The sequence below is a fragment of the Gossypium hirsutum genome, chromosome A11, assembly GCF_007990345.1.
Source record: "Gossypium hirsutum isolate 1008001.06 chromosome A11, Gossypium_hirsutum_v2.1, whole genome shotgun sequence".
Lineage (NCBI taxonomy): Eukaryota > Viridiplantae > Streptophyta > Magnoliopsida > Malvales > Malvaceae > Gossypium > Gossypium hirsutum.
In genome coordinates, this window is record NC_053434.1 from 15967946 (window position 1) to 15983603 (window position 15658).

The 15658-nt window shown below is 35.1% G+C and overlaps 3 protein-coding genes across 3 annotated transcripts; all 3 read left to right on the forward strand.

The window, feature by feature from the left end:
- Positions 1-2257: 2257 nt before the first annotated feature.
- On the forward strand, positions 2258-4967 carry LOC107924586 (tetratricopeptide repeat protein 4 homolog). Its single transcript, XM_016855100.1, has 8 exons — positions 2258-2481; positions 2574-2786; positions 2884-3075; positions 3176-3376; positions 3485-3565; positions 3872-4007; positions 4359-4445; positions 4596-4967. Exons 1-8 carry the CDS (start codon positions 2377-2379, stop codon positions 4667-4669), a joined length of 1089 nt encoding a protein of 362 aa, XP_016710589.1. The 5' UTR covers positions 2258-2376; the 3' UTR covers positions 4670-4967.
- Positions 4968-5063: 96 nt separating this feature from the next.
- On the forward strand, positions 5064-7126 carry LOC107924585 (ammonium transporter 1 member 4). Its single transcript, XM_016855099.2, has one exon. The coding sequence runs from the start codon at positions 5421-5423 to the stop codon at positions 6918-6920; it is 1500 nt and encodes a 499-aa protein (XP_016710588.1). The 5' UTR covers positions 5064-5420; the 3' UTR covers positions 6921-7126.
- Positions 7127-9269: 2143 nt separating this feature from the next.
- On the forward strand, positions 9270-9774 carry LOC107923800 (uncharacterized). The gene has a single exon (XM_016853954.2). The coding sequence runs from the start codon at positions 9309-9311 to the stop codon at positions 9621-9623; it is 315 nt and encodes a 104-aa protein (XP_016709443.1). The 5' UTR covers positions 9270-9308; the 3' UTR covers positions 9624-9774.
- The last annotated feature ends 5884 nt before the right edge of the window (positions 9775-15658 follow it).

Genomic DNA, 15658 nt, shown 5'->3' on the forward strand with positions numbered 1-15658 from the left:
TTTTGTTAAAATAGTGATAATATTGAAATATAAGTGAAACCTTGAAACCACACAACTCACAAGTGAGGAGTGAGAAGAGACTTTTCTTCAAATCTTGAGATGATACCAATTTTGTCCATTCCGGTTCTCTGAACAACTTTTACCAAAAAAAAAAAAACCAGAAGGGTCAATCTTTTTGAAAGTAAATCGTCTTCATTAATCAACAGGCAAATAGTTCTCCCCGTATTTTCTTATGGTCCTGCACTTTCATTCAAGACATCTTCATTAAGAATGTAAGATAATATTATATAAAAATGTTGGGGCAATATCCCAAGTCCTAACTCTGTATATTGGCACGAAATAAAGCTATTCTCGTTAAAAGCGTGAGCCTTTTATTAGCTTTTATGAGTGTCCAATGAAAAGACACATTGTCTAAGCTCACCAAAGATAAATAATTCTCAATGTTGATCCAGTGATACAATAAGAAAGAAGTATAAAGGAGGTAGTGATGATTGTTATAAAGGTTCTAGTCGGGATAGAGAGTTGGAGATTATAAAGAGTGAAGGTGAAGAGAGCGCCAAAGCTAAGAGTTGGAGGTATGGTGACAGAGTGCATGTATGGTATTTTTGAAGAAGTATAAAGGAGGTAGTGATGATTGTTATGAAGGTTCTAGTCGGGATAGAAAGTTGGAGATTATAAAGAGTGAAGGTGAAGAGAGGGCCAAAGCTAAGAGTTGAAGGTATGGTGACAGAGTGCATGTATGGTATTTTTGAAGAGTCAATAACTTTTTCATCGTTCCCGGAGGTATTTATATGTGAAGGCGTCTACAAGATAGTGTTAACGTATCAGACTAGCTATTTCACCATTATCACACAACGTATGGAGGGATGTCTTCGATGAGATGTGTGATTATGTGATAGGATATATTTTATAATTCATTTTAACTTGATGCGATAAAATAGTTGAGTCCATGTAATATTTGGTGGCCAGTAACTTCATGTTTTTAATGAAGACTAGACTTCTGTTGCCTAGATAGTCATCTCAGGAGGATGAGCTCACAGTCTCTTAACTTCATTGGTGGCAAGCTTATTGTTCATGCGATCTTTTAACTTGTTACGTATCTTGACTAGGACGGGAGTATAACACTTTAGAAAATGGCTTAATGACAAACATGTTCTAATATAAATAAATTAGTCCAACTGTGAAATTTGGTGGACTACATTTTCGGAGCTTTTGTTAATTCAACAAAAAGCATTATTGTTTTATTTTAAGGGTAAACTATATTAGTAGTCATTTAACTATTAATAAATTTTTTATTATTTAATTATGAAAATTTATAAAATAATTATCTAATTATTCAACTTTTTCTTTTTTGGTCATGAGACATTAAATTATTAATGGAAAGATGACGAGATAATTTTTAAAATTGACATGATAGAAACTTTTAATCTTCAATATTTTTATATTGTGTCATTTTAATCTTGATTCTAAAAATAATTAACCTACAATATTTACAAATTGTGTAATTTAGTCTTTTTTTTAAATCAAATTTAGTTGATAAAATTATTTTGTTAGCTTTTTAGGTGAAAGGATTATAAATAAAATCAAATTACATAATGTGTAAATGTTGATGATTAATTTTTTTTAGAATAAAGACTAAATTAATGCAATACATAAGTGTTAAGAGTTAGAATTGTTATTATGTTAATTTTAAAAGTTGACGCATCATGTTCCTGTTACCTTATTCAGTATAAAAAAAATAAAAATTTGGTGACTACTAGTTTGGTTTGTTCATTATTTAAAAACCTCAACCTCAAGGTCAACTAAACACTTAAAATATGTTGTAAACCTTTGTACTCTTTGTAAATTTAGAATTTCTCTTTATACTTATATTTTTAAGAATTCAGTACTTTTATTTTTTCAGATTTTAAAAATTAGGTTTAATTATCAATACAGTTAAATTTTTTATTAAATTTTGTGAGTATAACATTTTAAAATTTAAAAAAAAACTCACTTGTAGTCATATGATAAAAAAAGTTAACATTATAATGAACCTGACCCTAGTAAAAGAAATAATGTTAATAATTGAAACATTATAATGAACTTGACCCTAGTAAAAGAAATAATGTTAATAATTGAACTTGAATTTTTAAATCGAAAGACTTAATCTCTTGAAATACAAGTAAATACTAAATTTTAAATGTATGAAAAATATAGGGATATAGAATATATTTTACCCTTTCATAAACTGATTAAAGGAATGGTTTTAGAAATTTTGATTTACTCTTAAAACTTGTGTTTGTCTATATTTCTTCTGTCTAGTGGTCTCTGTTGCTCCAATACGTAAATACTTCTCTCCTTTTCCAGCGTACAGGAGTTTGAATTGAAACCAACAAGATGGCGCTATGGATGGAAACTGGCTCTGAACCCAAAACTGGAACAGAGATCGCTGATCTTGAAGCCATTTCTGCCCTCAAAGAATCAACTGCTCTTGAACTCAAGGTTTTCCTTTTTATTCCTCTATCTAATCCTTAGCTCCCAAAAACTCCAACTGTTCCTTTTATCTTATTCCTTTTGAAAAATGGGTGTTCCAGGAGAAAGGCAACGAGCTTGTGAAAAAGGGTAAAAAGCATTACCCAGAAGCCATCCACTGTTACAGTAGAGCCATCAATCAAAAAGCTCTAAATGACCCTGACACCTCCGTTTTATTCTCAAACAGAGCTCATGTGAATTTACTCCTTGGGAATTATCGACGTGCGCTCTCGGATTCTCAAGATGCCATTAAGCTCTTCCCTGCTAACGTTAAGGTACTGGTTTCAGTTATTGTCCTTTTTTTTTAGGTTAGTGTTTCAAAAAAAGAACCCTTTTTTGAGAGTTGGGTCACCGTGGAATGTCTTTATTTAGGCGTATTATCGAGCTGCCAAAGCGTGTCTATCATTGAATCTGCTAGCGGAGGCGAAATCTTATTGTGAAAGTGGAGTTGGAAAAGACCCAACTAATGAGGAGTTAAAGAAACTGGCAAAGCAAATTGATTTAAAGAAGTTGGAACAGGAACCACGTGAAGCCCAAGTTTCTAAGGCTCTTGTAGAGGCTAAGGTTTCTACTTTTGGACTTTTCAAAATACTTTTTCTTGAATTATAAAAAAAAGAAGAAGAAGAAGAAAAGCTCTGTATCTAATTGCTGTTTGCTTGATTAGGACCTCGTTTCTGCCATTGAAGATAGAAGGTTGAAGCTTGGGAATGCAATGTATAGAGAACTTACCGGATTAAGGAAGCCGGTTTTGGATAAAAATGGAATTCTTCATTGGCCTGTTTTGCTACTCTATGCGGAGTTTATGTCCAGTGATTTTATAGAGGACTTCTGCGAAACCGACATGTTTTCAGCTCACCTTGATATCATATCCATTCTATTTCATCATTTAAGAATCAAACTGCTTATTATTTTCTCCATGTGATTTCTAGTATCTTCATTTTGTGCCTTATGTAAGTGTCCTTAACTCTCAAACATGTTTTCAGAAAGTTGCCCACCTTTACCATGGGATAAGGAAAACCATTATTCCCGTGACGCGATTGAACTCTACTATGAGGTAAGCACTGTTGGTAATGAATTGATGGTTGTGATGAACTCAAGCATCAAGTGATCTAATTGGACAAATTCTAGTATAGTATGCTTGGCATGGATATGTTATATTAGGCATAGAATGGAATCACCATATGTATCATTGGCAAGCATATTGTACTATACTAAAATGACTGGTTGCCTACTTGCAGCAACTTTCTTCGAAGAGAGATTGCTAAAATCACACTGTTTTGCTAGAGTCGAAGACATGAGTCTGTTTTCACTTGCCATCGCAATCTTTGATGAAAATTTCATTATCCTTTATTATTGACAGGCTGGTTCTGGGATTTGCCTGTCTAAGAGAAAAATTCTCCGATATCTCCTAGAAGGGACTGCAGCTGCTAATGTGGAAAGCATTGGAGAGGAAGAAAAGGATGCAGCTGATGGTTCTCCATACGACAGTTCTGCAGGTCATATGCTTTCTTCTCTACTTCTCGGATCAAATTTTCTCTTTATTAGTTGCTATATGTTGGTAGCTTTCTGTTGCTGGGAAAAGAAAAGAGGGTGAATCACTGTGTATTAGGGCATATCTTCCTTCTTAAAATTATTTTAAAAGTTAAATCAACTCAATGGACTTGTTGTTAGCCTCTGATTATCACCATGTATTTTTGTAACTATTGGTGTTGTTTCTCTTTAATCCGATATGAATGTGTTTGGTAATAACTTGAAAATGGAATCAACCCTGGTCCCTCGTTCACTTCGGCTATGCTACAGATTACCTCATTATTTTTATCGAAAGGTCCTGTGGTTTTATGTTTCAGGTTCATCCAAATGGGTCAAAGTGAATGAAAAAAGAACACTTCACGACGTGTTGAAAGAACCAAACTTCATTATTCCAATGATACCAGGTTGGTTTTTATGTCTGTATGATTAATCAAAGCAAACCCATCATAGTTTTTTGGCAAATACGTACACGTGCAGATTTGTCACCAATGGACCAATGGAAGTATTTCCGTTATCTTCACCTGTAATGATCTTTTCTTATATCCTTGTTGCAGTCTATTACGTTGTTTCAAAAAGATCTGGCTTTTATAAGGACTTCATAACCGGAAAATGGAGACCTCCAGCATGAATAGAATGCACATGCTAGACAGCAAGCTTGGGGTTTATACACCATATATGATGGTCATGATGTTCTTCAAGTGAGCTTAAAGTTTCCAAGCCATTGATTTGTTCGTGTATTAGTTAGTTGGCATTTCATATTTTCACAACAAAGACAAAACTGGACAAGACTAGGTCTAGGATGAAGGAGTTTCTTTTACATCTTTATAACTTGAGTGATAATGTCCATTTTTGAGTTGAACTATCAAAAATGCATCATTGGTTTATCTATAAAGCACGTGAAGGGCATTACAAGTCCTGTTTTTGAAGCTTAAACTTATGAAAATTTCTGATAATAACAAAGATTTAAGTATCATTCTCGGATGGCATAACTGGGATTTCACCGAGTCCAGATGAAGTTATGTAAAGCTATCAAATGCTCAAATTCATATTGCGCTATGCAGCCCAGAAAAGAAAGAGAAAAAAAAAACTAAGGCAAATACAAGAAGTTCAAGAACCATTTTTTTTTTAACTAAAGAAAAAGCTCACATTTTTACACTTGAAAATGCGTTGAACATTAAAACCTAAATGCTTACGCATCATACTTCCTATTTAGTAGGAAACTAACAAAATTCTGTTAGAAATCTCTTTAAAACCTCCTAGTCTATGGGAATGAGTTCCCTGGGCTCCAAATACCATGAAACCTTAAAAGGCTGGAATCTCAATTGCTACATCACCTGATACCTCCCCATTTTCTCTCATCTTATTTGCCGGCTTTTGCTATGGCTGGTTTTTCCTGCTCTGCTGCTGATCTTCATCCTCTTCTCGGTACTGCTGCCAATGCCATCGCTGCTGCTGAATACATATGCAATGGCTTCGATACTGTTTCAAACAAGTTAGTTGCTGCAACGTATGCCATTGATAACACCTACCTTCTTTTCTCAGCATATCTTGTATTCTCCATGCAGCTTGGTTTCGCCATGCTTTGTGCTGGTTCGGTACGTGCCAAGAACACCATGAACATCATGCTTACAAATGTCCTTGATGCTGCCACCGGTAGTTTATTCTACTACCTTTTTGGCTTTGCTTTGGCCTTCGGTTCTCCTTCCAATGGCTTTGTCGGGAGGCACTTTTTCGGGCTCGAAAAGTACCCTTCCCCGTCTGGAGACTATAGTTTCTTTTTGTATCAATGGTCTTTCGCCATTGCAGCTGCTGGAATCACCAGTGGCTCTATTGCAGAGAGGACTCAGTTTGTTGCTTATTTGATATATTCTTCCTTTTTGACTGGTTTGGTTTACCCCATAGTTTCTCATTGGTTCTGGTCTACTGATGGTTGGGCGAGTCCGGTTCGAGAAGGTCACCTTTTATTTGGATCTGGGGTGATTGATTTTGCTGGTTCTGGAGTTGTTCACATGGTTGGAGGCATTGCAGGCTTATGGGGTGCCTTGGTTGAGGGTCCTCGCATGGGTCGATTCGATGGTGATGGCAAGCCTGTGTCATTGCGTGGACATAGTGGGACATTGGTTGTTCTAGGAACATTTTTGTTATGGTTTGGCTGGTATGGGTTCAATCCAGGTTCCTTCCTCAGTATCTTGAAAACATACGAACACACCAATTATTCTTCTTATTACGGCCAATGGAGTGCCATTGGGAGAACTGCTGTCACAACGACGATTGCAGGAAGTTCAGCTGCATTGACAACCCTCTTCGGCAAGCGATTGCTCACAGGCCACTGGAACGTCACCGATGTTTGCAACGGTTTGCTCGGTGGGTTCGCAGCAATCACTGGCGGGTGTTCAGTCGTCGATCCCTGGGCTGCAATCATTTGCGGGTTCATCGCAGCTTGGGTCCTCATCGGATGCAACAAGCTCGCCGAGATGTTAAGGTACGATGACCCCTTGGAGGCAGCACAACTACATGGAGGGTGCGGCGCATGGGGGATCATTTTCACTGCATTGTTCGCAAAGCAGGATTACGTAAATGAGATATATCCAGGGAAACCTGGGAGGCCACACGGGCTGCTGATGGGTGGTGGAGCACGTCTGTTGGCTGCACATCTGATACAGATCTTGGTGGTGATAGGGTGGGTGAGTGTGACCATGGGTTCAGTGTTCTGGTTGCTGAAAGTGTTTGGGCTATTGAGGATCTCGGCAGACGCGGAGATGGCTGGCCTAGATGTGACAAGCCATGGAGGATTGGCCTATGCATATCATGATGAAAACAATGATCAAAGTGTGAAAAATTCGTTTCCCATGGCAAATATGGATAGTAGTAATGCTTGATTCGTTATTGTGATTTAGATTTTGTAGAAATTGGTGTAGGCTCCCTAGGAGAATGGCACTGGCTTACTATGTCATTCAAATGTTATATTCAACCTGCATGCTTGTATGCATCATAGTTTGATTCGTATGGACCTTTAGAATTTAAGTTGTTTTGGATTAATTGTTTGAGTTTGCAATTTAATATATATTAAAAATGAATAAGCAAATGAATATTTGTTATATATCTTGCTCTGTATAGGAAATTAGGGATCTGTAGAGGCATTTGCCTCAGTTTGCACCATGTAAAGTCCTCTATCTCTTTTAAAATTATATTTAGAACCACTTGATTCAATTGATTTGATCATTTCAGCTACTAGACCAATAATAATTAATTAAATAATTAAAAAATTTTAAAAAATTATTAAACCGGTTCAATTTGTTCAACTACTAGTTTTTTTAATTTTTGTTTTAATCTTTTATTTTTATCGGTTTCAAACAATTTTCGATTCAACTGATTCAATCATTTTATTTGAAACAATATACTGACTGATTTTTGGTCTAATTTGTTCTACCGAATAATTTGGTTATATTTAAAGAATATTGTTCACATTTAATAAAATCTAAATTTGATAATGAAAATGAATCTAATTGTCAAATTTATATAAAAAATTGTACAAAAATAAAATTAACTTAATTGATAAATTTAAGGGCAAAAGCTATATTATCTCTATTAAATCAACAACTACATGCCCTGATAAAATAATAACGAAAAATGAGTAAAAAAGGTCCAGTTTTTATGCGTTGGAAAAGGAGAAAAACTAGCACTCACGATGTGAAGATTGTCTAAACGGCAATTGACTCCCTCGGTTAAGGCGGTGACAGTGAAGAAGCCATATTTAAAGCAAATGCCTTTTCACCTGTGCCATACATCCAACGGTTGGTATTGCACCGAATATCAATCAATGTAATCAGCCGTTACGTGGTTCTCCCAGTGAAGTCTACCTAACCCCCTTTTCTTTACAAGCCCATGGCGGTGGCTTTGACGCGTTAAAACTGAGCTTGCAAGAACATGCTTTTTAGCTTTTAGTATATTTATTTTAAAAACCATTATAATTCTATAATAATCGCGGCTTCATTCCACTCGCCTTTTTGATGGCCTGTTGCGGCCGTTCATCGCTCGTAAGTAATCAATGGCTTGATACAAGGGAGCGTGGCCCTACTACACGAGTTGCCTTCTGACAATTGTAAAAGGAAAGTGTTCATAATGAGTTTGAGGAGAATATAATTGAAAAAAGGACATGTAAGCGTTAGGGTATCTACGTGGCTAACTATGATTAGTCTTTCCTGTAATTCATTTCTCTTACCAGCTGTATTTTTAATAACAATTTTCTTCCTTTAGATTTTGTTGCTTAATTCTCTTTCCTTTCAATTTTCCGTGGCTTCTCTTGCACTCCTAATTAATAATTAATTAAACTCAGAATATTGAAAATGAAAATTAAAAATAAGAAATGTCATAAATGCCCATCAAATGGCTAGGAAACCTCGGCAAGTAGACAAAAACCCTCCGCAAAAGTCTGGTGAACTCTTTTCATATATATTTGGGTATACTACATTTAAAGTAACTAAATTACTAGTATATTTAAATTTTAGTCACTTAACTTCAAAATATTACAAAATAATTATTAAATTATTTAAAAATTTTCATTTAAGTCAATAGAATGTTAAAATTGTTACTGTATGGTTTCTCTGTTTGCACCGCTTGAACCAATTGAAAACTCTCAGTCTTCTTCTCTTCTATAATTCAATTTTTTTATTAAGTGATTTTAAACGTCACAAATCTGTAAACTAAAATTCAAATAGCATTCTTTTTCGATCTTTGACACTGATCATTAAATTGATTTAAATTTAAGGTATATTTTTCTATCTATCGATGGATACTAACCTACTGTATAAATCATTATATCATCACTCAGAACTTGCTAGTCAGACTTTAAAAAAAAATAATAGATTTAAATAATAACTTTTGAATAATTTAATGACTTAAATAATAACTTTTGAATAGTTCAGTGACCATCTTATAACTTTTAAATTAAATTATCAAAATGTAAGCTTATTAATAATTTTGATACCTAAAATGTTGTTTACCTTGAATATTTTTACTCCTAATGATTAATTAAAAAAATTGAAGGGCAATATTGCCTGCTCCATGACTCACGGAATCAATCACTCTCAACTTGCTTTATTATTTGAGGTGCCATTGCTTTACTCTTTTTCCTTAGGGTTAATATGCAGTTTGGTACTGAAACTATACCTCGTTTCTCAATGTGGTACTTATGATTTTTTCTCTCAATTTGGTACCCGTGGTTTTATTCCTTCAACTTTTTTCCCCAAGCCGTTACAGAAAGTGACATGGCAATATTGGGCCAATCATTTATTAGCACTTGCATGTTATTTGTTAAAATTTTTTTTTTACAATTTTCCATTTATTTCCCTTTTTTATTTCCAAGTGGTTTTTTTTCTTCTTTTATTTCCCCCTCGTCATCATCGTTCATCAACTTCTCCCCACCGACGTGCAAGTTCCTTAAGCCTAGGCAACATTTACAACCCGTCGATGTACAAGCCGCCACTAGTTGGGGTGCCGTCGCGGCTATCAACGCTCTTTGGCTCATCCAGCCTTTCTATTGGTTTAAAAAGACCTTTCTGGAGAAACCAAAGTTGAAGTAGAAGCAAACAAGACATCAAAATTTTGCAACTCATTGCGATTTTGTCTATCAAGTTTGCTGATGAACAAATTATGGAAAGAATAAAAAAATAATAATAATGTAATAACTGTAAATGTTTGTGGTTTATTGTTAAGAGAACGAAGCCTTTTTTGCTTTTGGCATCAATTATTGGATAGTTTTAAACCTTTCATCTTCAAAAAAAAAAATTCTCCCTATCATAATAATTAAGAAGATTTTATATGAGTTTTTTTTTAAAAAACTTAAAGATTTCTAAAGGGTTCGATGAGAAAATGAAAGAAAATAGTGAAGGAATTTGCTTTTTTTTTTAATACAATTGGTGGGTTTTGATCCGAAAGTTAAAAGGAGCCAAAATTAGAGATTTAAAACAAAAGATAGTGTCGCCGGAATCTGGGAGTGGTCATCGAAATTTGGGATTTTGTCAAAATCTGGAAAATTATAATTTTTCCGACGAAAACATGAGTTCTCCGATAATGGGGGTTTATGATTTGAAGAACAAGGAGAGGAGAAACAAAATAATAAATACAAAGTTAAAAAGGTTTTTTTATTAAAAAAAAAGTTAAAACATGAAAGAAACGGCAAATCAAAAAGGAAAAAAAAATGGACAACATTGATTAACCAAGGTTTGTTCTTTGTGACGTAAAAATTACGGTGCTCTCTCATAAGGCTTTGACAATGGAAGATCTTGGAGGTGATGGGCATGGTGATCTGGGTGGGACCCTCGGGGGCCATGGGGGATAAAAAAAGATTCATGGCTTTGGCGATGGAGTAGATAGAGGTAGCAAAAGGATGAGGTGGCGGTCTTAGGTGGATGACGTAGTGATGAATGAGCGGTAAGATGGGGCATCCTTCAAGGATATCTTAACTCTTTCAGATGATGATATTATTCCGAAAAAGGGTGATGTGATTACTAGGGTAGAAAATAGTGTGTCGACTATCTCATTTTTGAAATAATTCATATTTTGGCTAAACCGAGTGTGTCAAAAACAATGATTATTAAGTTGTTGGGGTAGAAGAATCAGATTTGACGCACTCTAAAAAGATTTACGGTGTTTAGAAACCTTTGCAATCTTTTCAATAGGTTGATTTAGAAAATAATTATTTCTTAGTTAAATTATAGGCTATGGAGGATTATACAAATACATTATCTAAAGGCCCATATATCTATGGTCATTATCTCACCATTCAACCATGGATAGAGGCATTCACTACAATTCAAGATTACCATATAATTTTAGTATCATGGATTCGGCTTTCCGTGTTAATCAAGTTTGGTATATAAGAAAAGTTTTGTACGTACTATTGGCAATATAATTGGACAAATAGTGAAGATTGATTATAATACTGATAAAGGGTCTCAGGGTTGATCTACGAGGATGACAATGAATATTGATTTGTCAAAACCGTTAATGTCAAAGGTTATGACTAATAATAAGTTGCAATGAGTGGAATATGAATCCCTGCCAAACATCTATGCTCAAGATAAAACATTTCTGTAATTAAACTTGATAAACGATATATTAATCTTTCAATTAGTTTGTTTATTTCCAATTAGACTAAGAATATGTTTAGATTCATCTACTAATATAAGTTGTATTTCCATATTACGATTCCACTACGTAATATCACTTAGTATTAGTTAAACATTAGATAATTAATGAGTTAATATTTGCATCCATTTTGCTCTATGTGCAAAAAAACCTATTAATGACAATATACGAAGAGTATTGAAGTAATTAATGAATAATTTTATTAAACTAGTCTATTCGAAAAATATAAGTGTATAAACGAAAATACATTTATTGCACCGAATCCAACATCTTTGGCTCTACAAAATCATGCTTTCCTTTAAAAGTTTGGTTTCCAAATTGTTGGAAACACTAACAAGCTATGGATGCAATTCTTACGTTAAAAATATAAAATATTGGAGAGAGTCTCATTGTCAATTGAAAGGACAAATTGTTCTCCCATTTGGAAGTCAGTGGTTAAGGTGTGACCTATGCTTCTTTCTTCAATACGTTAGTCAATTAGGGATGACCGATTGGTTTGATTTTGGATGGATAAATATGTTCGGTTTGGATTATTTAGACAACTATTGTTTGATGCCAATTGTTATGACACTAGAAACATTAATGTGTGATTTGGTGGATGGTTATGGAGCTTGGAGTTGGGAAATTTTTTATTAGCTACTTAGTAGGGAGGTTTTCCTTAAAATTGCGGCACTACGACTGCCTTCAATACATGTTGGGAGGATGTTTGTTTTGGGGCAAAAGTTGTTCAAGTCAATTTTCAATTGCAATTGTAACGCCCCCACGCCCGAGACCGTCACCGAAGTCGAGCTTGAGGTGTTACCGAACATAATTTATCAAATTAAGAACTTCGAATCATTTGTTTCTACATTCATAGCTTTCTAGTTACCTGCATCACAGTTACAATAAAAATCATATCTCGAGTTACGAAACTCAAAATCAAGATCCGTAAATTTTCCCTAAATCTAGACTCTTATATATATTTACTAAATTTTTTCTAGAATTTTTGGTTGGGCCAATTAGTACAGTTTATTAGTTAAAGTTACCCCTGTTTCAGGACTTGGCTGGACTGACCTCTGTTTATTACGAACCATATATCTCTCTGTGCAAAATTTATATGACTGTGCCGTTTGTTTATCCTGAAACTAAACTCAATAAGGATTCCAAGAATATAAAATACAACACCTAATTATTTTTGTACAATTTATGGTGAATTCCTAAAGTTGGAACAGGGGATCTAGAAATCACTCTGGCCTAGTTTCACAAAAATTCAAATATCTTCTAACATATAATTCCTTTACCTGATTCGTTTATTTTATGTAAAAATAGACATATTGGGATTCAATTTCATATTTAATCCATCACCAAATTCGATTTCTATGATTTTTAGTAAATTTTCAAACTCACGTCAGTGTTGCTGCAATGTTCTGTTTATGGCAAATTTCATCTTTTCATGAGTTTTTATAGACTAGATAACCTATTAACTTTCCATGACATCAAACATGGTCTAAATTAGTCATTTCCATGACCTATCATTATCAAGCATTTTCTCAACCAAATCACCGCCATATCACAAAATTATTTACACGAAATAGGTATATTGCTATACATGCCATACTTAAGTTTTACAAGCCATTTACCAAAAAATGTCCTTCGGATAGTGTGATCGAACCTTCGACCTGTCCCGATTCCCAAGCCGGCTTGTTCAAAACTACAGTGAATAAAAAGGAGGGAGTAAGCATAAATTCTTAGTAAGTTCATATGCAAATAACAAGTAACATAACAATACAGTTATACCAAACAACCTTAGCATAGTATCACCAAAACATATATCACATTTCTAAACATCATTTATCATCTTACCACCTTATCGTTGTTGTATCTATTTTCAACCCAAGGGTTAAGTACATACTTGTCCAAAGTGTTCATTTCACAACACTTACCAAAACGTCACTTGCATCTTAAGTGTTCTTCCATTTCACTAGAAATTTTACCCGTTGAACTCATCGGAATATAACTCGGATACATGGATAATTTGCACATAAGTGCCACATATGTAATCAATAAATCATGTAACCCGCCCCTAAATGAACTCGGACTCAACTCAACGAGCTCGGGCGTTCGCATCCATAAGTGAACTCGGACTCAACTCAACGAGTTCGGATGCCTAGTTACATCTCACGAACTCGGACTCAACTCAACGAGTTCGAACATTCGCATCCGTAAGTGAACTCGGACTCAACTCAACGAGTTCGGATGCTCAACCATCCTAGTGACATGTCACTTGTATCCTAATCTATTCCTAAGGTTCAAATGGGATTTTCATCGAACACATATCCTTGCCATCTTCCGTAAAATACCGAAACCAATACTCGGTAGCACTTTATATTTAACAAATAATACACATAATTTGCATTTTATTCGAAAATAACCACAAAGCATATATTTCATGATAAAAATCAGCATATCATATAATTAACATCAATAACTTATAAATAACAATTATGCTACATTATTCACACATGAACTTACCTTGGTACCAAAATATAATGATTTTGCAATTTAGTCCACAATCTTTTCTTTTCCTCGATTGGGGTCGATTCCACGTCTTTCTTGATTATGAAGCTTGAAAGTTGAAGAAACCCTAGCTATGGAGAGAGGGAGCATTCGGTAGCAACTAAGGAAGATGATAACCAATTTTGTGTTATTTTCCCCTTTTTATTTCATTTAATATCCAAATGACCAAAATGTCCCTCCTTACTAAACTTTCAAAAAAATTCCTTCCATGTCCTAATTTTGTCCATGAACTTAAAATTGGTCAAAGTACCATTTAAGACCTCCTAATTAATATTTCAAAGCAATTTCATACTAAAAACTTCTAGAATGCAAGTTTTGCAACTTATTCGATTTAGTCCCTAACTTTAAATTAAACTCTTTATGCCAAAAATTTCTTTACGAAATTTTCACACAATTATGCAATCATATCATAAACCTCAAAATAATTATAAAATAATTATTTCTATCTCAAATTTATGGTCAGAAACCACTATTCCGATTAGGCCTTAATTCGGGATATTACAGCAATAGCCTATAAGACTTTGACGGTGTTGAGTTGGAAACAACAAGAGTCGGTTTGGTAGTACATTTGGAAGATTCAGAGGGCCCATGAATTTTCTTTGGCTTGTGTGGCATGAACGGCTTCAAACAAATAAGGAAAAACGTTGGCAATGACTTACAGGGTTTCCTACATGTACAATATGCGGAGCTCAAACTGAAACTTTGCTTCATGTTCTCCGAGATTGTTCACATGTACAGTTGCTTTGGAATAAGTTGATCTAAAATGAGCAGGCTATCTCATTTTCAATCTCTTCCTTACATGATTGGCTTTGTGTAAACCTTACTTTCCTTGTCGGGTAAGTTTCGACCTGCATGAAAGGCGCAATGATCTGGGCACTATCTCAGAGAGGGGCTCGGTGAAATAGACATGTTTGTGAAGATGCGGACTATCCGCACCTGGATAAAAAGACTTTATGAAGCTTCACTGTTTCTTGGGATTGACTTTGGGCTTTTTCTGCTCAGCTTAAGGGCTTGAGCCATCAGTGAGATACCATTCTGGAAAAGCTAGAATTCTAACCTTGTGGTAAGACCTACGGGCCAAGGGATAGTCTCAGGTAAATAATTTCTATAGGGCGTAAACCTCCCAAAAGGTAACGGAGGCGTGCAAAGGTTTTCTCGGTCCGGACGGAGATTGGCCCTCGAGTGCAAAGGCAGAAGGGAGCTTGGCTGAACCCCGTAAAATCATTTCATAGAAGTTCATTGATATTTTCTTTTTATAAAGCAAATCGACTTCGATTCTTAAATAATTCACATCTGGATGTGCAAATTGGATTACGTTGTATGGGGTCTCATTCTAGCTGATTTGGAAGCGACATAATATGTTGGGCTTTAATGGTGTAAATTTAGCAATGATGAAATTTATGCTAAGGGTATGTCGATGGCTAAGTATGATAAAGAAGTTGATTTTTATATTGGTAAACGTGGTTGGATAGATTCTAAAAATCTGGATTGGATGCCATCAGAAGAGGGTTGTGTCAAATTGTATTGTGATTGTTTGGTATGCGATGAGTTGGGACAGGCGACAACAGGAGGAGTGTTGTAGGGTTGTTTTGGGAACTGGGTTTTGGGTTACTCTCAATTGTTAGGTTCATGCTCTGTTCTTGAAGCAAGGTTGTGAGGGCTCTCCGAAGGGCTTAGGAAGGCATAGGAGTTCGAGATCCTTTAGCTGCAGATGGAATGCGACAGTGAGTTGGCTGTGCAATTAGTCACGGGACAACAAGGCAGCAGTAATAAGTTACGATTAGTTCGGAATATACATTTGTTGTGTGAACGATCATGAGAGGTCTCCTTTAAATACGTGTATAGGATGGAAAATCAACTTGTATATGGTATGGCGAAGTTAGCTCATGGACAACAGTTGGTGTTGAGTCGT